Source organism: Kogia breviceps, chromosome 13 (assembly GCF_026419965.1).
Source record: "Kogia breviceps isolate mKogBre1 chromosome 13, mKogBre1 haplotype 1, whole genome shotgun sequence".
Classification (NCBI taxonomy): Eukaryota; Metazoa; Chordata; class Mammalia; order Artiodactyla; family Physeteridae; genus Kogia; species Kogia breviceps.
In genome coordinates this window covers 32,118,635-32,143,315 of record NC_081322.1, presented here as the reverse complement: position 1 = coordinate 32,143,315, position 24,681 = coordinate 32,118,635, and the positions used below count along the sequence as shown (strand labels likewise).

The 24,681-nt window shown below is 37.2% G+C and overlaps 1 protein-coding gene across 5 annotated transcripts in view; it reads left to right on the top strand.

Annotated features, from left to right (window-relative positions):
* The window catches only part of FBXL4 (F-box and leucine rich repeat protein 4), a 71,110-nt gene that overhangs the window by 10,784 nt on the left and 35,645 nt on the right, over positions 1-24,681 (top strand). For 2 of the 5 annotated variants that reach the window (XM_059083683.2, XM_067011505.1), the window contains exons 2-4: positions 4,977-5,094; positions 5,748-6,331; positions 17,987-18,329. In XM_059083683.2, coding sequence (XP_058939666.1) covers positions 5,820-6,331; positions 17,987-18,329 — 855 coding nt within the window. In that variant the 5' untranslated portion in view covers positions 4,977-5,094; positions 5,748-5,819. Of the gene's footprint in view, positions 1-3,285; positions 3,355-4,976; positions 5,095-5,747; positions 6,332-17,986; positions 18,330-24,681 lie in introns of all 5 variants that reach the window. The other 3 variants (XM_059083682.2, XM_067011504.1, XM_067011507.1) reach the window with 3 other exon arrangements.

Here is a 24,681-nt window from a genome sequence, read left to right as displayed (position 1 = left end):
AGCAAGGGAATTCCAGAGCCACACAGCCTCAGTGGGAGACTTGAAGATGCTGAGGTGTGAAAGCACAAGTGCAGTTGAGGCCGTGGTAGAGGTTCTGGTGGGTCTACAGGAAGGGTGGGGTGTGTAGAAGTGGAAGGGACAGGGAGAAGACTGGTCCAAGGTAGGTGGGAGGTTCTCATGTATCATGTTAGCAAGAAGACAGCCTTCCTTTAATGGGACCTCTATATATTTTAGAAGAATGAGGAGGGAGAAGGCCCAGAGCGGAGACTGAGAAGTTACCAGCGGGGTGGGAGGAGATAGGAGAGCATGTGGTGACGTAGAAGCCTACAGGGGGCAGGCCAGGGAAGGGGGCTGGTTATTGTCAGCTGCTGCACCAAGTTCAAGTGTAGTTCCATTCTTTTCTTGATTGATATTTTCCTCCATTCCCTCATGGCTTGATGTCTAGACTCAACCAGAAAAGTCCTTTCCTTACCGCAGTGTCTCTTGATCAGTTTCATCAGGATTCAGAAATGACAGCATTTAAAGTTCAGCCTTTTTTTCTTGATCTGTTACCACATTACGCCTTCTGTGATATTTTGGTAACATCCTGCAAGGCTGCTGAAACCCTCGTTTTTTTCTGTCACTTCATTGACACATCTCTGTGGGCTATTTTACAAGTAAGTATTGTGTTATGACTTGCCTTCAGTGTAGGACTCTGCCTTTTTGCCTGGCCTTTTTATCTTTCCATATCTTTTGACTTTAATATAAGTTGAGAATCCTCTTTGGAGTTTTAAACCTGTTTTCCAGGTTATTCCGTAACACAATGAACCTAGGCTTTCGAGTTCATCCAACTGCCTCCTTTTGTTGATTTCATGAAAAGTCCTTTTCCTTCCTCCTCGTTCCTCTGCCACTTTCTCTGCAGTTCCTGCCATCCTGCTTCTCTCCGCCTCATCGACTCCCTATCTCACTTCAAATCTCAGTAGTAAACATATGTTCTCCCTTGTCTATACCTCTTAATTTCTCTTTTCCACTGTTATTGCTTTGTCTGTAATTGTATTGTTTAACTTCGTTAAGCATTTTATAATATGAAAGATGTGGTTGAAAATTAAGTTGTATTAAAATGATATCATGTCGTATAAAGCAAGTTGTTTCCCAAGGTGTATGAAAGTCTCCTGATGCAGGTTAAAATGGCTGTTGTTTTGTATTCCTTGATTGTGCTAGTATAAAATTTCAGTAAGTTGTGGGGAATTTCTTACTTTGTAATCATTGTGGACAATTGATTAGATAAAAATAACTTGTAAAATAAATATCACCCTATTTCTATTTCAGACTTTTTGTTAAATGGAAATTAATATTTTTATGTATTGTGAGAATCCTTAAAATTAATGTAGCTTTTTTTTGTTTTGCTCAAATGTTTTATTATAGTCAAAATTATTTGAAAAGCACATTTCATATATTACAGACATTTCACTGTAAAAATGATCCTTGTATAATGTAGCTTTTTGAATGAACTGGAAAAGAAACGTATATACCTCCCCAAAGGTATATCTTATAGTCACCCTCTTGGACAAATTTAGTGTACTAGACTAATATTTGTTTATTTGCACCAGGTGGGAAAAATCATTTTGTCTTTGAATTCCATTCTCCTCCTAAATGGGCGTTATTGTATCTTTTGCATTTGGTTCAGTGCCCATTGGGATATTCACTGGTTATCACAAATTGCCTCAATGCCTTGGCAAAAGTCCAGATAGTACATGGACAATTTAAACTTCTGCATTGGTCTTTGCTGCCCACATGAGTCCTGAAACTGCGGCTCTATTCCCTTTTTCAGCTTCATTTCCCAGCGAAAAGTAGCGTGAGCTATCCTTTCTTCTCCATATGTTCGTCCGCACCCCCCAAACACTTTTATGTGTCATCTTAGTTGACTGGAAAGGAGTTTCGAATCAAGAAGGATGTTAATGGGTTTATACATTTCCCTTTTTTATTTCTATGCTGTGTTTGTTTTCAAAAACAGGTTTTAACTTCATTACATTTTTCCAAATAGTATGGCTGGAAAAAGAATAAATATATTTGCTTTTCCAGTGCTTTTTTTCCAGTGCTTTTTAAAAAAAAATTTTTACACTGCTTTTCCTTCTTTTAAAATTTTTTGTCATTTTAGCTTTATCTCACAAAAAATTAACTCTAAAGATTATTGTTATCCATAGTTGGAAAAAAATCAAGCACCCATTTACATTTCCCCACTGAGAAGTTTGAACTTCTTCATATGTAAATGTGAAAATGTAAACTCCATGTGTAAATGTAAACTTCTTTATATGTTATAAAGTTATAACTCACTTTTACATATGTTACTTCAGTGCAAAATTTTACTTAACTTTAACAACAGCTTAAAAATGATATTGCCCACACGACAGTCCTGCTGTTTTTGATATTATCCCATGATCTATGATGATAAAAGCTAGCTGGGAAGCAGTTGTGAAGTTCGTGGCTTGGTAGGTCAAATAGAATTTGTCTTTCACAATTTGTCTCAACCTTTTTGCCAAGAATGATTGTGAATGTTCACATGAATGATATCTTATTTTGCAGATGTTTCTTTGGTTTTATAAAACTATTACTTTCTGATAAATGCAGTTTTATAAAGAAAGTAAAAGGAGCTCAGTTGCAGCAATTTATAGACTGTGGAGAGAGAGGTGATGTCCATAGATTATACAGTCAGACCCATCCATCCACCTTGGCAGATGGGTTTCTGTCCTTCCCTTGAAGATTTCCAGGAATAAAACATCCACAGTCTTCCAAATTAGCTGAGCTGTCAGTTGAGTTGGATACTTGTACATTATTCTTTATTTCATAAATTTCATTTTTGCAGTTTAAATTTGTTTCATTAATTCTCTTTTAAGAAAGAGATGGGCCAAGTAACTTCTTCAGAAAATTACACTTCTTAATTTACCTGGGGGCCTATTTTGAAATAAAGTGTATGTGGTAAAAGAAAGAGCTATTTCATTTCAGGTTTTGGTGTTAAAGATATTTGTGCATTTGTAAATTTTTTATTTGACATATTTGTACTTGTGGTAGGTGAAATGTTTGAATAAAGAGGTGATATTCTAGATAATTATTTTCCCCACATTTATAACCTGTCCTGTACTTCAGCACTTGGTGTTACATGTCCTGAGGTGAATCTGATTTGTCAACTCATGATATGCCAGCATTAGAGCATGTGCTGCAGAAACTCCTTATTTATTTTAATACACGCTTTGCTAGTCTTTTCAGAAAAAGTCTTGTTCAGAGTGTTCTATTATCTCTTGTTTTTAGGGTGCAAGTTCTTCCATTTAGTGTGTCTGCCTACTGACTGTCCGTCCCTGTGGTCCATTTTCTTTTACAGTAAGTTTGTCCTGTGATGCATCTTTAGTAAGGGTTTAGTCAGTCTCGTGTTGTGGAAGCATCCCCGCAAAGAGGGTCACATCTGCCCCTACCAGTTCAGGACCACACTTTCTTTTTAGATCTTTTGGCTTAGGGATGGTGTCGGGATTCTCAGCCATGAAGACAGTGTGAATTTAGGCCCACACTGTGCGTGGTACACGCCTAACAGGGTTCTGATTTCCCTCCGGTGACTTTCCGCCACTGCCTAGGTTGATGTCAAGTGTACTTTGGCTTCCTGGCTGGTGAGCTAAGTTTCCGTGTTCCTGGTTTTACAGATAGGGTGATTTTTCCTGAATTTGGCTTTATGAAGTTTCTTCCAAATGTGACCTGTGGCTTGAAATAACCTCTCTGCATGTGTGTTAGAAAGTCCCCTTATTACAACCACTAAGACCCATAATTGGTTCCCTGCCTCATATTAGCTTCAGCTGCTGCTCTCCGCTCTTTGACTTTCCTCTTTGTTTCTCACAACTGTGGGTTTTCCTCACTTGTTTCTAACTCAGCTCTTTATTTAATGTTTTGCCAGTTATATTTTTGTCAGGCACTTCAGTGTGTTTGGATCTGGCTGGGATTGAGAGGAAGAGGATGCTGTTATCTAATTTTAAATGATTTTAGATTTGTATAATTTTTTTGTTTGCTCATCATCTTTCTGTCAACATGTGACATATTTTGTGCCTACTATGTACCGAGTACTTTGATGAATGAAATCTTTGGCTAGATTCCTTCCTTCAAGAAACTTGGTCCTTATGAAGGCCCTTGTGGAGCAAGGGTGTATATCTGATACCACAAAGGTGGTACCAGATAATAAGCCTCCTTATGGAATAAAGTGGTTGGAAAAGGAATGTAGAGGTAGAGTTAAAGTAAAATATAAAGGGTGTTTAGAAGGTGAAAGAATTTACTGCATTAGACAAAAAGAAATGGGTCTAGCTTGAGGAGAGCCTTGAAATGTCAAACCAAGGGATTTAGATTATATCTTGTACGTAAGAACCAAAAGCTGTTAGAGGTTTGGGGTTGGAGAGGCGTTTAATGTTTTATAATCTTAGTGTTAACGTTTTGCTCTACTAAAGAAAAGTTGTTTTATTTTCCTTCTTTTACTTAGGAGAAGTTAAACTCAAGACTTTACAGGTAGAAAAATGAGTATGCTTGATTTCCCTGTTTGTGTAGGCAAGAGATTACTAGTCAGTACAGACAGGGGCCAGGCCTGTGTTGTAAACTAGCAGAGCTGACTGGGAACAGGAGTGGCCACCAGGCCTCTTCTCAACAGGATTTTCTTGATTGTTAAAGGTTGCAGACTCCTCCAAATTTTAAAAATCACTATTTGGTCCTAATATGTCTGCTGGCATGGTTTGACCCATAAACTATGGGTTTGCAATCTCTATATAAAAAGGGTTCATTAATAATATTTTTATTATATTCTGTCATTAAATTTAAAAAATATATTAATTATTCAAAATTGTCATGTGTTCAATTTGAATGTTCTGTATCTAATAAGTAGCTAAGCTATTTATCTATGATAATAATCTTGTTGGGATATTTGACTTCCTAAGTCAGAAATAAAAATATTTTCTAAAACTCTTGTCTTACAGGTAAAAGAATGTCATATTTCAACATTTGTACCTGAAATCAGAGCGTAATTGTCAGGCCACATGGATGAGTGCCAACCTTTGCATTTCTGGTGTGTATCCTGTGACCATTCCATCTGGGGTGAGTGATTTCTAAGAGTAGCTGGCAACAAACCAGATGCCAGCCAGCCATAGACTACCCTCACAAATAATGCTAGGGGTTATAAATTAAACACTGTCTGGTGATCTGTGATGTGTAAGGCAGTTAATATATTTGGTCTGGATTAACTGTCAGCTCCAGAAATCTATATTCCCATAACGTGAAATCTGTACTTAGCATGTTCGGAAGTGAGTCATAATTAACAATAGGGAATCATTTGTTAAAATGTGAAGTTATAAAATGCCTAAGATCCTTTTGTATTTACAGCAGTATTTTAGTGGTTCCCCATATATTTTAAATAATTTTAATTTTAAAAGTTCAAGGACTTAGTATTTCTTGAAGGATAGTTATAATTTTGCATAAAATAGGTTTTTTGGGGGGTCATACATCTGCCATTGCCTTATAATATCAGTCTTGCTTCCCATATAGCATAAAATTGTATACATTTTCAGTATTCAGTTTTCTTAAAAGTACATTAGATAAATTATATCAGAGAGTCTCATTTACGTGAATGTTGTTTTTCTCAGTTTCATTCTGGGAAGTTACATTGGGTAAAAAGCCTGTTTATTACCTTATCCATGCATTTTTCTGTTTATTTAAATTATTTTACTTCAACAAGCCATTCATTTTTTTAGAACATCCTTCAAAGAGTTCACGCATCTTACCGAGGACACCTGACCTTTTGAAGCTTCATAATTCACACCTAGATGCCACCAGTCTTTCCCATGTTAACAGTTCTGACTATGTTTTATTATATGTGCCTTCGGCGCCGAGCCAGGACAGCTACAAGAGGAGAAATGATGAACAGCCATAGAACTATAGAAGCAAACAGCCGGACTTCCCCTCTCAATGCAGAGGTGGTCCAGTATGCCAAAGAAGTAGTAGATTTCAGCTCCCATTATGGGAGTGAGAATAGCATGTCCTATACCATGTGGAACTTAGCAGGTGTACCAAATGTATTCCCGAGTTCTGGTGACTTCACTCAGACAGCTGTGTTTCGAACTTATGGAACATGGTGGGATCAGTGTCCCAGTGCTCCTGTGCCATTTAAGAGGACGCCGCCTAATTTCCAGAGCCAAGACTATGTGGAACTTGCTTTTGAACAACAGGTGTATCCTACAGCTGTTCACGTTCTGGAAACCTATCATCCTGGAGCAGTTATTAGAATTCTAGCTTGTTCTGCAAATCCCTATTCCCCAAGTCCACCAGCTGAAGTCAGGTAAGACTCATTTTTTAATGACCGTGTTCTATGGCTGAAAGGTTGTGGTGGTTTTAATACTGGAGGTCTTTTTTCACTGGAAGCATTCTCTTAAGTCATTTAAACAAATTCGATTTTTAAAATTTTCCTTAGTTTTCTGATAGGGAAAGAAAGATCAGACATATGAAATGTAATGCATTCTTTATACCTATAAAACCTCACACCATAATAATCATGGATTGTGAGATTTGTGTGTGAATTTACTATAAAGGAAAAGCACGATTTGAACTAATTGGGACATGAGCCAATCTGAGAAGTTAGTTGGAAATATGATTTCTAACATATTTTCAAACAGGCATCATATTACTGCGTTACTTTGCGTTACATACTGCGTTACATATTACTGAGTTACTTTGAGTAACTCAAAGTCGACCTACAGAGTGACACTTTAGAGGGAGTCCTTAGGGGATTAGCTTTAATCTTAGGTGGATGTTTTCTTAACAAGTATATTCATTTAAAAATAAATGCTGGGGACTTCCCTGGTGGCTCAGTGGTTAAGAATCTGCCTGCCAATGCAGGGGACACGGGTTCGAGCCCTTGTCCAGGAAGGTCTCACATGCCACGGAGCAACTAAACCTGTGCGCCACAGCTACTGAGCCTGCGTTCTAGAGCCCACGAGCCACACCTATTGAAGCCCATGTGCTACAATTACTGATCCCGTGTGCCGAGAGCCTGTGCTCCGCAACAAGAGGAGCCACTGCAATGAGAAGCCCGCGCACCGCAAGGAAGAGTAGCCCCCGCTCGCCGCAACTAGAGAAAACCCGTGCGCAGCAATGAAACCCAGTGCAGCCAAAAATAAATAAATTAATTAATTAATTAAAATAAATAAATGTTGCCTTAAGGATTCATGCATTCTCCCTAAAGGCGCTCTCTCTCTCTCTCTCTCATTTCTGTAGTTCAGCCTCCTGATTTTTAAAAATATAATTATTTGACTAGGTAATATATTCACATAGTTCAATCTAAAAATTACATAATGTAGTCTTGCATGTACCATGTTCTCCATGTGCCTAGGATCCACCCCTCCCTCAAAGAAACCACTTTTATCCACTTCTTTGCATTGTTCCAGAGTTTCTTTATGCAGATGTAAGCAAATACAAATGTATTTATTTTACTTTTCTTTATACACAAAAATAAGCACACTATTTGCCTTGTTCTGTACCTTATTTGTTTCACTTACTGGTGTATATTGTATCTTTTCATGTAAGTGCAAAGAGAGCTTCATTCTTTTCTACAGTTGCAAGTAATGCAGCGTATGTGTACCCCAACTTATTAACAACTCCCCTATTGATGGGTTCTTAGTTGTTTCGATACTTTTGCTATTATTAATATTAATGCAGTGAATAACCTTGCCATGAGTCACTTCGCATGTGTGCAAGTATATCTGTGGGATAAGTTGCCAGAAAGATTGCTGGGCCAAGGGTCTATGTATTTGTAATTTTAATACATAGTGCCAGATTTCCCTCCAAAGAGGCTCTCCTATTTCTGTTCCCACCAGCAATGTATATGCATGCATGTTTTCCCGAAGCCTCACCTACAGAGTGTTTTAATAAATTTTAGCATTTTTGTCAATTTGTTAGGTGAAAAATGTTCGGGGAAAAATGTTATCTCATGTTAACTTTCATTTGAAATGCTTTTATCATCTCTGAGGTTGAATATCTTCTCATGGTTAAGAGCCATTTATATTTCCTTCTCCTTGAACTGTCATGTTATTTGTCCATTTTTCAATTACTTATTGATCTTATCAGTTTTCAACCTTTATATTGCTTGATTCATTCATTAAATATTTGAGTGTCTACTATATGCTAAAGCATTGTTCTGGGTATTGAGGATACATTAGTGAACAATGAACAAAATAGACAAAAATCTCTGCCCTTATGAACTTATTCTAGCCCAAGGGCAGTCTGTGACACCTGTTAAACCGTAGGAGCCCAGCTGCCTGTGGAGGAGGAGTGAGGGTGCAGATCACGTTGCACGTTGCATCTAACACACTGCTTCCTCGAAGTCCCCGTCCCCTCAACTCCCAGGGAGCACCTCCCGGTCTACCAGGAAGCAAATGCAGAGTACAGCTCAACTCAAGCTGGAAACTGCTGGTATAATCTTTATCTGTTCTTATCAGAACGATTTTGATAATTCATTGTGAACAATATTATTAATGGGTCAGTTTTTTTAAAAACAGGAAACCAGCATCCTTTAATATATAGGCTTTTTTTCCTGAGAGGAAAAAAAAGTACTTTGAGTAGGATCCTTTCTTACGTGAGAATTGTTTCATTGGACTCTGTCATTTTTTGCCTCTTTCCTACAAAGATATCTAGTTTTTTTCTAAAAAGATGAACCACTATGGGGATAAGATCTATGCAACATGTAATGTCTTTCCTCTGATCTAAAACTTAATGTCTGCGTAACTGATTTTGAGTATGAATCATGCTCTTGGGTTCCTAGCTGAGAGCTGTAGTGCGTGATTATGATTAAAGTGACAACTTTATTTATAGATGTATCTCTACTTTGCCTAACTGATTTTTAGCCTTATTCCACAGAAAATACTATTAACTTTTAAGAGAAAAAGAAGCTAACCAATATATATTATTGCAGAATAAAAAAGGGCCTTTTAAATTTTACTGATTATGAAATCAGTTTCAGTGTTTAAAAAACTTGTTAGAAAATACCAAAAAAAGAAAATATATATAAAAAACCCCCACAGTTCTTCTGCCCAGATTCAGTAACTGTTAAGGTGAATTTCTTTAGACAATCAGAAACATTGATTGAACACGTTCTCTGCGCACTCACTGCCAGGAACAAAACAGAGCCAGACAGATGTGGGTCTTGTACTTTGAGTTTTACAGCCCAGCCTGGAAGAAGGCCGTGAGATTGCAGGGTGCATGTGCTGGCAGAGGGAAACGCCTAACCTGTGGGGGCTCCGAGAAGTCCTCCCAGAGGAAGTGACTTAACTGGGACCTAAGGGTTGAGTGAAGCTTTAGTTTGGGTAGGAAAGGTGGAGAGAGAATACCACATGCAAAGGTGAAACCATGAGGTAAGATCTTGGTGTTCTAAGAAGTGAGAAAAGCCCCAGAGTGGAGAGAACAAGTTGTTGAAGGGCCACAAGCTTTGGGATTTCATGGAGCTCTTGGATCCAGTTTCCCAGAAGCAGACCTTGAGAGGGCTGTTCCTCTACCAAAGATTTGTTAAGAAAGTGCTCCTGAAGAAACTGGTAAGGAGTGGGGAAGATAAGGGAGTGGGGAAAGCACTGTAGGGAAGGGAAGAAGTCAGGCAAGGATGCAAAGTCCTGTGAAATCCCAGTCAGCCTGGAGGCACAGTTGCCCGGGAGCTGGGCTCTGATGCTCCTGCCTGTCTGTCTTGGGCTGTGGGCTGGGGAAGTGGGAAGGGGGGATGGAAGTCTTCCAGGCACATGCCACCCTCAGGATGAAGAGGAGGCTCTGGGAGCCTATGTAGTTCTCTGTAGAAGGCTGCAGGTGGGAGCCCTTAGGAGCAAGCCCGCACATCTGGGACATGGGCACCAGACCTACCAGGAGATCTAAGCAGAGCACAGGTAGAGAAAGTCAACTCCAATAAACTGGTAAACATAATGGTATTGATAATAAAAGTTAGAGAACTGATTGATATAGGGTTGTCAGATTATTTACTTTGCTACCAACATCATTTTTCATCACTGTCATTTCGTAAAAGAAACCCCAGTTTATACTGAGAAGTTAGCATGCTCAGAATCTTGAATAAAGAGCGGTTGGCAACTTACGTGTATATGTGTGCATATCTTTATTTATACCAATGTATTCTTTATTTTTCACATTTAATCATGGAAAGCTCTATCACACACTATGGTTTAGGAACCACTGGACTGTACTGCCTATTACTTTAATTAATTGCGTACGGTTTTATTTCTCCCTTAGGAGTTAGCAAGTAAGAGAGTGTGTTGGAGTAGCTCAGGAATTTATGGGAAATGAACTTGTCCCAGAACATTTAAAATTTAAAAGCAGTCTTTCTCCATTTTGTCTGATTGCATTTCTTTGTTCAGTGAGTGAGGTAGGAAAGTTACAGGTAGTTCTGTAAGATCTCAAAGTCTTCTGACTTCAGGCCTATGTGCTCTCTCTACTAAGAGAAAAAAAAACAGGTAGTACAGAGTGTCCTGGTTCTGAGTATAAGATCTTAATAGATGCTTGTGTAAGTGTTAGAAAAAAGGCTAGTGCAGGGTTACGCATTGGAAGAGAGACAGGGAAAAGAGGAAGAGAATGACAAATTGAGGTCATATTAAGCAAGCTGACTGGAATGAAGCTATTTGGGGATAAAATTTAGTGGTATGGAATTTTTTTTTTGAGTGTTGAAAGCATCTTCACTACACAATATTGAAGTTAAGAAACCAGGGAGAAAGAAAGTGGCCGTCACAGAAGAATTTGTTGCCAAAGGAAGCTGCTTAAGCAGTGATTTCATGAATTGGTCATAGTCTGGTCCCCTTGATTTTGTGAGTCAAGAAGCATGATTTTGTCATTTAAGTCAGAAATGATCAGACCCTTTATCGGTTAGTTCTTTTTAAAGCAGATGCCACTTTGTTAGTTACAATTAGAGACAGGCTGGGAAGCAGGGAGTGAGTAGGTATACCTATTAGAGTACTTTAATTTTATTCTAATTTGTTTTCCTATTCTATCCCTTCACTTTCAGCAGGTAAAATGGAACAGTGTTGGCAAGAGGACTTTCTTTTTGCTGGTTACTAGATGTGCTTACTAACCAGGAGGAATTTTGGTTATAGGGAAGCTCTTTTGCGTCCATGTGCCTGGCTTCCAACCTGAATATGTTAGAAAACTTGCTTTCTCCGGTTTCCGTTGATGAACATCTCTCTTCCTCTCTTGTCTACCTGCTGCTTCCTGGGAGCCCTAGAGAGATGTTCTCAGTGAGCAACAACAGGTCAACAGTTACAGAGACAGAGTGCTTTGTGTCCAAGCACTGGACATACAGTAGGCATTCAGTGCAATCAACAGAAGGAGAAATAAGTGGGCTGGTAAAGAGAATGCTGGTTACCAACCCAGAATTAAGGGCTCCAAGTGCAGACAAAGCGTAGCCTGATAGGGATTCCATGCTGAATTTTGCACATGATACTGTAGATTTAAAATACTTACAAAGGACATTAGTGTTTGTCAGATTTGTTCAGTAGATGAATACAGTGTGTGGGCATATATAGTCAGCACATAAATGTGCAGACTACAAAGGCCATGACTTAAAGCAGTTTAATCTCATCAACACTGTTCTGGGTCTAGAGGATTAAGTCAGGGCTATCTCATGGAAAATTGTGTGTGTGTGTGTGTGTGTGTGTGTGTGTGTGTGTGTACACACATGCATGGGCATGTGCATTTGCTTGTATTTGCTTATTTTTACTGACTAGTTTTTTAAATTCTGACATTAATTTTCTAGAATAAAAAGAGATTGGCATAGGAAATATAGCCATTATTTTATAATAAATTTAAGTGGAATATAATCTGTAAAAATATTGAATCACTATGTTGCACACCTGAAACTATTATAATATTGTAAATCAATCATACTATGATTTAAAAAAAGATATTGACATATTCTCTTGTTGGGTAACATAGATACCTTTCTAACTGTAAAATAATATATTCTAGTTCTATTAGAATTTTAAACAAAATCACCTAAATACAGATACCCCCAAATCAATTTGTATTGGTCTCAGAGTTAATGTTAATTTAATTCAGCTGGCCACAGACCTATAAAATAATTTTTCCATCTTTTTTTACCACTTTTCCTTATTACTTCTTAGGTTATCAAGAAATATCAAAATAAAATATAAATAAACTAATGATACTTGAATTTATTTATGTTCAGACATTTAAAAATATTTCTAATAACTGATAAGGTTTGATATTTTTCAACATTAAGTATGCTATCATATTTAAACTTATGATATATGTATAACTAAATATATAATGTTTATGCTATATAAAGTCAGAAGCAGAAATGATGCTAACATAGCATTAAACATTTAAACATGCTAGAAATGTTAAGGAAGTCATTTTAAAGTATCATCTTAACCGTGTCCATTCTGCAAGGTAGAGAGAGAGAGAGGACTTTAGTAGATTAATACATTATTACAGTAGAATATTTCTACTCTAATCAGTGCTTGTTTTTAAGCTTATTTATAATTTTATAATGTAGTTTGCATTATAATGCAAGTTAGGCTATACATAAAGAACATGTTTTGTCTATATCTTTATTTATTGCAAAGGACCTGGCAGTGGTGATTTCTATATTATATTTTCAGTGTTTCTGTTAAGGCTCATAAAAACTTCTAATTGAAGCTAAACAATAAAATAGGCTGGTTTAGTCCACATGTGTTGTGAACCAGTACAGGCAGTTATTTCACAGGGTCCTGAGTAGTCCTTGTTTCTTGGACATGAGACATTCCTCCAGCATCATCTCATGTCATTTTCCAGCAGCAACAAAAGGATGAGTAAAACCAAAGTTTGAATCTTCTAATACCTTCCACCATTTACCCCAGGATTCTTGGCAATATACTGTCCAAAATTAGGAATGTGTTTTCCCATGAACATGGTTTTAAATGTTTCATACTTCTGTTCCTGTATGGCTAGCTCTATTTAACTGTGTGGATTTACAGTAGAGTGCTCAAATCAATTCCATTGTTAGAAACCCTAAAGATTTTTGCATTTAGGCTTTAGGGGCACTTCTTAGGTCTAGGCTGGCATTCCAAATTTGCTTTTCTGCCTTGTCACAAAAAGTGAGAAGATGCCCAGCTAGCTTTCCTTTCCTCCTTAAATCTGCCATAACCTGCTCTGTTCCTTAGAACTCTTCCCCTGCCTCCCAAGATTGGATATAGAGAGGGACCAGTCTCTCCATTCCTACTTTCAGGTTGTCTCTGAATACAAATACTCACAGGTTCTTTATATGTTGGATGGGTTTTATTCCTAGTTTTCAGGAGAGAAGTAGCAAATCTAACAAATATGGGGTGATTATAAGGGTTCTGTTAACTGCAAAAGTCCTACTGTTATGGTTAGTGATATGTTTACTGGAATCCCATTGAGTTTCTGCCTTATGCTTTTATTCCTAAAGGTAGAAATTACCAAACTTCCCTTCTCCCGAGAGTGGTGCTATATGCCTTTCTTGCCCCCATCTTGGCCTAAAGACCATTATGGTACTTGTATGTCGATGACTTCTATAGTCTCAGCTCAGATTTCTCCCGAGTTTCATACTCTTTTCTATTTCACTTCCCTAAATGCCTTGCTGTAATCAGTTTTTACCTGGATCTCAATAGGCCATTGGCTTATCAAGAAAAAGAGGGAGAGGACTCAATAAAATTAGAAATGAAAACGAAGAAGTTACAATGGACACTGCAGAAATACAAAGCATCCTAAGAGAATACTACAAGCAATTATATGCCAATCAAATGGACAACCTGGAAGAAATGGACAATTCTTAGAAAGGTATAACCTTCCAAGACTGAACCAGGAAGAAATAGAAAATATGAACAGACCAATCACAAGTAATGAAATTGAAACTGTGATTTAAAATATTACAACAAACAAAAGATCAGGACCAGATGGCTTCACAGGCTAATTCTATCAAACATTTAGAGAAGAGCTAACACCCATCCTTCTCAAAGTCTTCCAAAAAATTGCGGAGGAAGGAAGACTCCCAAACTCATTCTATGAGGCCACCATCATCCTGATACCAAAACCAGACAAAGATGCTACAAAAAAAGAAAATTACAGACCAATATCACTGATGAATATAGATGCAAAAATCCTCAACAAATACTAGCAAAGAGAATCCAACAACACATTAAAAGGATCATACACCATGATCAAGTGGGATTTATCCCAGGGATGCAAGGATTCTTCAATATACGCAAATTGATCAATGTGATACACAATATTAACAAACTGAAGAATAAAAAATATATGATCATCTCAATAGACACAGAAAAAGCTTTTGACAAAATTCAATACCCATTTATGATAAAAACTCTCCAGAAAGTGGGCACAGAGGGAACCTACCTCAACATAATAAAGGCCATGTACAACAAACCCACAGCAAACATCATTCTCAATGGTGAAAAACTGAAAGCTTTCCTCTAAGATCAGGAACAAGACAAGGATGTCCACTCTCGCCACTGTTATTAAACATAGTTTGGGAAGTCCTAGCCACAGCAGTCAGAGAAGAAAAAGAAATAAAAGGAATACAAATTGGAAAAGAAGAAGTAAAACTGTCACTGTTTGCAGATGACATGATACTATACACAGATAATCCTTAAGATGCCACCAGAAAACTACTAGAGCTAATCAATGAATTTGGTAAAGTATCAGGATACAAAATTAATGCACAGAAATCTCTTGCATTCCTATACACTAATGATGAAAAATCTGAAGGAGAAATTAAGGAAACACTCCCATTCACCATTGCAATGAAAAGAATAAAATACCTAGGAATAAACCTACCTAAGGAGGTAGAAGACCTGTACTCAGAAAACTGTAAGACACTGATGAAGGAAATCAAAGATGACACAAACAGATGGAGAGATATACCTTGTTCTTGGATTGGAAGAATCAATATTGTGAAAATGACTATACTACCCAAAGCAATCTACAGATTCAGTGCATCCCTATCAAATTATCAATGGCATTTTTTACAGAACTAGAACAAAAAAATCTTAAAATTTGTATGGAGACACAAAAGATGCTGAATAGCCAAACCAATCTTGAGGGAAAAAAACGGAGCTGGAGGAATCAGACTCCCTGACTTCAGACTATACTGCAAAGCTACAGTAATCAAGACAATATGGTACTGGCACAAAAACAGAAATATAGATCAATGGAACAGGATAGAAAGCCCAGCGATAAACCCACACAGCTATGGTCAACTATTCTATGACAAAGGAGGCAAGGATATACAATAGAGAAAAGACGGTCTCTTCAATAAGTGGTGCTGGGAAAACTGGACAGCTACATGTAAAAGAATGAAATTAGAACACTCCCCAACACCATACACAAAAATAAACTCAAAATGGATTAGAGACCTAAATGTAAGACCGACACTATAAAACTCTTAGAGGAAAACATAGGAAGAACAGTCTTTGACATAATCATAGCAAGATCTTTTTTGATCCACCTCCTAGAGTAATGGAAATAAAAACAAAAATAAACAAATGGGACCTAATGAAACTTAAAACCTTTTGCAAAGCAAAGGAAACTACAAACAAGACAAAAAGACAACCCTCAGAATGGGAGAAAATATTTGCAAATGAATCAACAGACAAAGGATTAATCTCCAAAATATAGAAACAGCTCACGCAGCTCAATATTAAAAAAACAAACAACCCAATCCAAAAATGGGCAGAAGACCTAAATAGACATTTCTCCAAAGAAGACATACAGATGGCCAAGAAGCATATGAAAAGCTACTCAACATCATTAATTATTGGAGAAATACAAATCAAAACTACAATGAGGTATCACCTCACACCGGTTAGTATTGGCATCATCAGAAAATCTCCAAACAACAAATGCTGGAGAGGGTGTGGAGAAAAGGGAACCCTCTTGCACTGTTGGTGGGAATGTAAATTGATACAGCCACTGTAGCAAACAGTATGGAGGTTCCTAAAAAAACTAAAAACAGAATTACCATATGACCCAGCAATGCCACTACTGGGCATATACCCAGAGAAAACCATAATTCAAAAAGACCCATGCACCCCAGTGTTCATTGCAGCACTGTTTACAATAGCCAGGTCCTGGAAGCAACCTAAATGCCCATCGACAGATGAACAGATAAAGAAGATATGGTGCATATATACAACGGAATATTACTCAGCCATAAAAAGGAACGAAATTGGGTCATGTGTAAGACGTGAATGGACCTAGAGACTGTCATACAGAGTGAAGTAAGTTAGAAAGAGAAAAACAAATGTATATTAACGCATATATGTGGAATCTAGGAAAATGGTACAGATGAGCCGGTTTGCAAGGCAGAAATAGAGACACAGACATAGAGAACAAACATATGGACACCAAGGGGGAGAAGCGGGGTGGGGGATGGTGGTGGGATGAATTGGGCGATTGGGATTGACATATATACACTAATATGTATAAAGTAGATAAGTAATAAGAACATGCTGTATAAAAAAAATAAAATTCATAAAAAATGAATAGGCCATTGGGGCAAGGAAATGAACTGACAATATACTGGAGGGGAAAAAGTTTGATATGATTAATAAGCATATGACAACATTTTAAGTGTTATTAGTAGTCACTGAATTATAAATTATGCCACAGAGACCTGGGTCACTGTGAAATTAGAGATTATTTTTAAAAATAAAGAGTGCTTTCAGTGGTCATTCTTATATACTGTTGGCATAAGCTTCTTTGAAAGCAGTTTGTAGTATGTATTGGGAGACTTAAAAATGTTCTTAATCTTTGACATAAAATCTTTATGTAAAAGTTCTGCTAGCTAAAGTAAATAAATAGAAATAGAAGTATTTATTGAAGTATTTTTGTCTGTTTTTAATTTTCTCTGTTATATTAGAAAACAATATTAGAGAAATGGTTATTTATGCCATATATTGAAGAATATTATATATCTAATGATGCTATGTTACGAAGAATCTTTAAACAATTTTGGAAAATAATTTTTTAAGAAGACCTATATAAAGACATGGCCTATGAGTTAGGCCTTGAAGAAAAGATGGGCAGATAATTGTAGGTTAGGCATTTCATTGGGAGGGGAAGACAACATGAGCAAACACCTTCGTGTGCAAATAAGTTTATTATCTGGAAAGTAATGAGTAACCTGGCTGAAAAGTAGAGGTTCATTTTGAAGGAATAGGAGAAAATGTTATTCACCTGTTACGTGTTAGCTATTTGCTAGGTACTGAGGATACAAGGATGACTAAAAGATGACAATAATGGAAACTTAGGAGAAGGGCATATATAAGACAATTTCATGAAATGATTGGATAAAAGAAAATCAAAGAAAACGATAGTTTTGGGACTTCCCTAGTGGTCCAGAGGTTAAGACTCTGCACACTTCCAGCACAGGGGACGCGGGTTTGATCCCTGGTGGGGGGATCTAAGATTCCGCATGTTGTGTGCTGTGGCCAAAGAAGAATATAATGAAAGTTTTGAATTTGTATGGCACCAGTAACAGAAACAGAGAAGGACACCTTCGTGAGGCAAGGTGAGAAGTTTAGTTTCCACAGTTGGTTTAGGGCATGCACCACCGGAGTGCTTTCTACTGTGTGCTTTAATACTTCGTGTTTACTTTATCTGTAAAACTGAATGTTGTTCATGTATCTCTGATGACCTGTTACAGTTTTTAACTTGCCAAAAGCAAAATCTGCCAAAAGGGACTTCCTAGGGAGTTGTAAAAGTAATTTAAGTAGTAAAAATATTTTAAGTAGTAAGGTCTATGGCATTTAGGTTTTAAATTTTTTTCATGTCCTGGAAACAGTTCTTGGTTTGATCCTGTCCACCTTGTTTAATGCTTTTGCTTCACACTGTAACGTATTGGGCTGGGCCCCTAACATTAAGGTAACAGTAAATCTCATTCTAAACTGTATTATAGGGAAGTTTCTTTCTTTGGCAGATGGGAGATTCTTTGGTCAGAGAAACCTACGAAGGTGAATGCTTCCCAGGCTCGCCAGTTTAAACCTTGTATTAAGCAGATAAATTTTCCCACAAATCTTATACGGCTGGAAGTAAATAGTTCTCTTCTGGATTATTACACTGAATTAGATGCAGTTGTATTACATGGTACAAAGGACAAGCCAGTGCTTTCTCTCAAGACTCCACTTATTGATATGAATGATCTAGAAGATGACTATGAAGAAAAGAATGGATGTGGAATGGACAATCTGAACAAAAAGTTTAGCAGTGTTGCCCTCAGGGAAGGGACAAGTAATGGATATTTTGATAAACTACCTTATGAGGTAAGCCAAAGATATTCAGTAGCAATGTTGGACATACTACCATTTTTAAATGTTTAGATGTTAATGTTTATTTTGCTAGATGTCAGAGAAATCGGAGCATTAGCAAGGTATACATAATCTGATGTATTGTGTATTTTGATTTTGGAAAGACTAGACAAAATTGTGTTCAGTAACTTCACCACCTTTGCTTTGGATTGACTTTAGTGATTCTGGATAAACTATTACACATATGTTATTTTATCACTGATTAACAATAACCAAAATACATAAAGCAATGATATATTACACTCCACTTTAATTCATAATTACACAGTGTTAATATGGGCAATATGTGCTTAACTTGTTACCAGTTATATTAAAGATGATTTGCTATGAAAAATAAGAGTATTAATAAGACTGTGAGAGAAATGCTTATTCTGTTTAATAGTGTGTAGTTTCTCCAAGTGTCATATACTCTTCTATACTAACTCTATTCTGTATTCTAACTAGCTATGATTTTTGGTCTAGGCAGGTATAGAGTGCCTTTTACCTAAAGTCTTGTTTTCAGTGTGTCACTACAGGGGCGTTTCCAGGGTATATTTAGCACTCCTGGCTCCCAGGCATCAAATGCCATTAGCACACCCCCTGGGGTGGGAGTAGGGCCAGGCATTCCTTCCCCCCCTGAGAAGAGCTGTGTGTGGTTAAAAATAATATAATCAGATCTTCTAAAGAAAATTTTATAGACTTAAACTTTAACCAGTTCAACTATCCCCCTTCCACACTGGGGGGTATTTCAGGTTTCATTGTAATAATACAAGTAGCTTAACTTGCATGGAACAATAAGGTGGCCTCTTGGTGCCTAACAAGAACTATAATGCCTGTTCAGCATTTCACAATTCAAATGCTATGGTACATCCTGTGAAGTAGCTAAAGTTGCCACATAAAGATGAATTTAAGGATCCAGGGTAATTCAGTCAGTAAGCCATGGAACCAGGATCCAACCCAGGCCTTCTAGGTCAAGTCTTGTGTTATGGAAGGAAGCTTCCTAGGTGGACAAGACACCCTGGCCCTTAGAGGGAGGAGGGAGGGAAGATGGAGGAGGAGCTGAGCTGGGCGAGAGGAGCGTGGGTTGTTGACAGTGTTGTTCCCTGGGACTTCAAGGAGGGTCTGTCCTGCCAGCAGTGGCAGCAGTTCATCCGGACGAAGCTCACTTCCTTGATTCTTACCCATTTCCTAAAACTACAGTCTAGAGATTTAAATTCAGCAAGTGTATCTTAAAGAGTTTGTTGAATCTTATCCAGACCTGGTAAAATGCTTAACATATCACATTCAAATGGATAACGGGAACTTCAGGCGAAGGGAAGAGAGCGTCCAAAGGTGAGAAGAAGTGAAACTGTGTGACCTGTTTGGGAACTCCAGTATTTCACTGTGGCTGGAATAGGATTCGATAGCAGAAGCTGCAAGAGATGAACTTGGACACAGGCTCAGGGCTGCCTCGGTGCATCACTCCATAGGCCACCATCCACACAGGTGACAGTGATCGGGGCATTCCAGCCCTGGCAGTGCGCCGCCCACCCTGCCACGTTGTCGAGGGCTCTGCGGGTTTTACCGAGAGGTTTGCATTTTCTCTCTTCAGCCCGTGGTCCTCAGGCTGCTGTGTCTCTCCTGTACACAGCCGAATCAGTTGAGGGGAGTCATAGAGACCTTAGATTTTATGAATCATTTACTTTTGGTAAAAAATTAGAACAAATCCAAGATTATACCTATAATAATTTCACACTCACTTTCCTGTGTTCTCTGAATTCTTCATATGCTTTTTTTAGTGGGAGAAAAAGATGTGGAATAATAGCTAGCATTCCAGAAATTATCCATAATATGCAGGCATATTTGCACATGCTTTGGCCCACAGTTAGAATAATTGCCCAGGTGTTTGGCCTCATGTAAAGTTTGTTTTTCATATGTGTCATGGTATGAAGAAGATTGTGGACCTTTTCTGTAGTCAGTAGGGAAACATTGAAAGTTTTATTTACTTTAAAAGAAGAATAACAAAATGAGATTTCCTTCTTAGATTATTCTGTTGGTAAATGAAGAATAGACCTAAAGGAGGTCAGGGTGGGAAGCAGGGATACCAGTCGGGGAGCTACGGCAGAAATTTAGGCAAGAAGTTATGAAGCTCTGGGTACTGGAAAGTTCAGAAAGGAGGTAAGCTGGAGAAGTATTCTAGAGATGCAGAAGGTAGAAATCAAAGTAACTGTTGAATGTGGACATGAAGCAGAACATCACAAGGACTTTTAGGCTTCTGGTTGAAATGACCTGGTGGATAGATACGCCATTCATCATAAACCAGTGGGTGAAGGTGGAAGGGTGCATTGACTTGGAGGTGCCTGTGATTCATCAGAGCCAACTTCTCTGATTGAGAAGTTGACAGTAGGCAGTTGCTATTTGAGTTTGAAACACAGGAGGAAGGTCTGAGTTTACATTTGTGTGAGTCTTCTCAGAAGAGGAGAGGGCTACCATGGTAGATGAAACTGACCAGGAAAACTCTGAGGGTGTGAATAAAGGGCCAAGAACAGAATTCTGGAATTACTAACATCTAAGAGTCCAGTAGAGGAAGACAAGTCAGAAAAGGCACTTGGGACAAGGATGAGATTGTCTTAAAAGCAACGATAGGAAGCTAAAGAGGTATAGAGAACATAAAATGGGTGTGGTCGGCCACACTGCTGCAGAGAGCTCAGGGACAAGTGCCCACTGGTTTTGGTCATCGGGAGATCTCTGATAATCCTTTACCATTATCAGTTCAACGGAACTATGACCATAGGGTGAGAGATGAGATAAACCTTACCATATCTGGTTAAGGCATCAAGGAGCGGGGGGAGAAGCAGAGACAAAAAGTGTTCGCTCTCTGAGCATAAGCAGAAAAATATTTCTGTTAATATACACCAATCATGGGCACGACTGTCCACCAGCAGTGAATAATACTTGGCATCCTAACACTCCACCCCTTCATGTCACACTCAATAGGCATATCGAAATGAGGAAGAGTACGAAATCCTTATAGATATTATTTGCTCTAATTCATCTTTTAAAAGGAGAAAAGACAAGTGGCAGAAGATGTAGAAGGGTGGGAAGGTTTCTGTTCGCGATGCAGGCTGGGAGAGATTTCAGTATGCTCTTATGCTGTAGGGAAGGAGCCAGTAAGAGTAAAAGCTTCCAGTACATGCAAGGGGTTTCATCAATACAACAAAATCACACAGACGAAACTGAGAGATAGAATCAGTCATCCTGAAGGACATTAATTAGCCATGATGAAAGCAGTACGATGCATAAAGCGTTGATGCTGCAAAACACTGAATGATCTCACAGTGAGTAAAAAGAGAAACTCTTTTTTTAAAAGTTGCCCAAATTATATAACTCAAGTTATTTAAAGGAAAAAAAAAAAAACCCCACATTTAAATATGTCAAGTGACATAATGTTTCCTTAGTTAAAAATAATTGTATTATGAGTAGAGTGGGTTTTGAGGGCAGATCAGCTGTGTTTTGAGACATACAGCATCCTACATACGACATCTTACTTTCAGCATGGTGTCAAATGGTACTTTAGGCTAGGATACCCCCATATAAAAACATCTTTTGACAGATACTAGATGAGTAATAATGGGTATTATCTTGTGTGCCTAAAACTTGTTATCTTTTGCTTAATCAGAATCCAAAAGTGCTTTTTCACATGCCAATGTCATGGTCTTAATAACTTCATTATTCTTTTTCTACTTTGATATTTGCTTAAAATATAATATTAAGGATCAGAAAATGTTTTTCACACAATATACATCTTTTAATATTGGTGACTTTGGAATGCTGCCAGCAATTGCTGGGAGTTATTTAAATTATAAATCATCTGGAAAAAAGTAAAGTATTTATCTTCGGATATATGGATATATTTACCTTTTAATGCCTCTTTGCACTAACTGCTTAAAAATTTTACTGAAATAGCTTTTAATATTGTAGTTAAAACAACAAATTTTTAATTCTTCTACAAATATTTAAGGTCCTACGGTTGCCAAGCCCAGATGGCTCATAGGTTCTTTCAGACATTTAAGAAGTGATCAAATCCTGTATTATTTAAACTCTTTCATAGCATAAAGAAAAAGGAAAGTTTTTAACTTCTTAGTGAAGCTGATATAACTATAGCACATAAAAATAAAATTACAGACCAATTTTACTTCTGCAAACAAAATATAGTGAATAGAATTATTTTAAAATAAAATACAAAAAATCATTCAGGATGTATTCCTGGAATTCAAGGGTGTTTAGGTATTAGAGAATCTATATGATAATAGTACAGTGCTATAAAATAATAACATAGTCAAAGGAGAAAAATCCTACAATCGTCTCAGTAGATGTGCAGAATTGTTTGACAAATGGAAGCTGGATAGATATCCAAATTTTTTTCAGTGTCTGTTAAAAAGTAAATACCTTATTAAGCTATCTACAAATTGTCTGCTACCAAATATTAGTAACCAAAAGCTAACATCATATTTAATTATCAAACACTAGAAATGCATGGTTCAATATGGTAGCCACTAGCCACATGTACTGTTGAGCACTTAATGTCTAATCTGAATTGAGATGAGCTGAAAGTGTAAAATACACACAGGATTTCAAAGACTTAATATGACAAAAAACGATTTAGTATCTCAGTAATAATTTTTATGTTGAACACATGTTGAGATGATCATTTTAATATATCTCATCCAATAAAATATATTAAAATTAATATCACCTATTTCTTTTGAATTTATTTTATTTTTTAACTTCATTGAGGAATAATTGGCAAATATAATTGTATATATTTAAAGTGTACAACATGATTTGATATACATTGTGTAGTGATTACCAAGATCAGGGTAATTGACACATACATCACCTCACATTGTTAACTCTTTTGTGTGACTGTGTGTGGTGAGAATGCTTAAGATTTACTCTCAGCAGCTTTCAAGTATACAGTACTGTATCATTAACTAAACTCTTGACTTCTAAAAAATTGTAATTCCTAAAAATTTTTAAATTAAATATGTGCCTCACATTTATGGCTCACATACAAATTAAAGTCAGGAACAAGACGTCAGTGTTACTTAACATTGTTCTGGAAATACTATCCAATGTTGGAAGATGGGAGAAAGAAATAAGAGCCATGATTTTTGGAAAGAAGGCTGTAAAATTATCATCATTTGCAGACAATATGATTTTGTATTAGAATACTCAGGAGAAGAGACCAAAAACTATTCGGAACAATAAGTAAGTCAGCAGGTTACAAAGTTAATAGATAAAAATCACCAGCTTTAGGAACTCTAGGATCAAAAAAGATCATTAAATGGTAAATCGTGCCATGCCCTTGACTAGGAAGACACAATGAAGTAAAGATTAAAGATGTCAGTTTTCCTTAAAGTAATCTATGTGTTCAGTGAACTTCCAGGTAAAATGCAAACATAATTTGTTGTTAGTTTTTTAATAGAAAATTTCACCTAAAAACTATGAAAATGCTCAGGAAAATTCTGGAAAAGAAGAGCGATGGAGGGAGCGCTAGTCCCACCAGATAATAAAGCACATTATGAAGCCATAGTACTGATATTTGTGGATCAACAATGAAGATAGAGTCTCATTTGCAACCAAACGATCCAGTGCAGTCGCACACATAAACTTTTAAAAAGTCAGAACAAAAGTTATTTATTTGACCCAGAGGGCTATTGATATGGGAGAAATAAATGGAACAGAATCGAGTCTAGAAACAGACCAACAGGAAAGAAGGGAACATTGACAGTTCCCTTGGCAAAGGATTACATTTCTGTAGTTAAAAACAAAGCAAATAGGGCATTCCCTGGCAGTCCAGTGGTTAGGATTGTATGCTTTTACTGCCGAGGGCCCAGGTTCAATCCCTGATCAGGGAACTAAGATCCCACAAGCTGCACAAAACAAAACAAACAAACAAAACCCCAAGACAACAGCGCCATACTATTTTTGTTTCTGTTTTATTTTATTTTTTCCTTCTCCTGCTTTCAGAATGGCAACATTTAAAGTATTGATACCAGTACTGTCTAGGTTATGAATGAATGGGTACTTTTATGCCGTTTGTGGTAAATTGATGCAAACATTCTGAAGGGCAATTTTGTGTTTATATCAAAACTTTTAAATGCATGAAATTCACCCTAAGCTATATTAGCCAAATTTGCCAAGATACACATACATATACAAAATGATATTGCAGTGTTATTTGTAATAGGGAAAAAAGCAGGAAATATATCAATGAGAAATTAGCTGAATTAGTGTATCACATCTGTAAGGTGGAATGGGGTGGATTTGTATGTGCAGATATAGA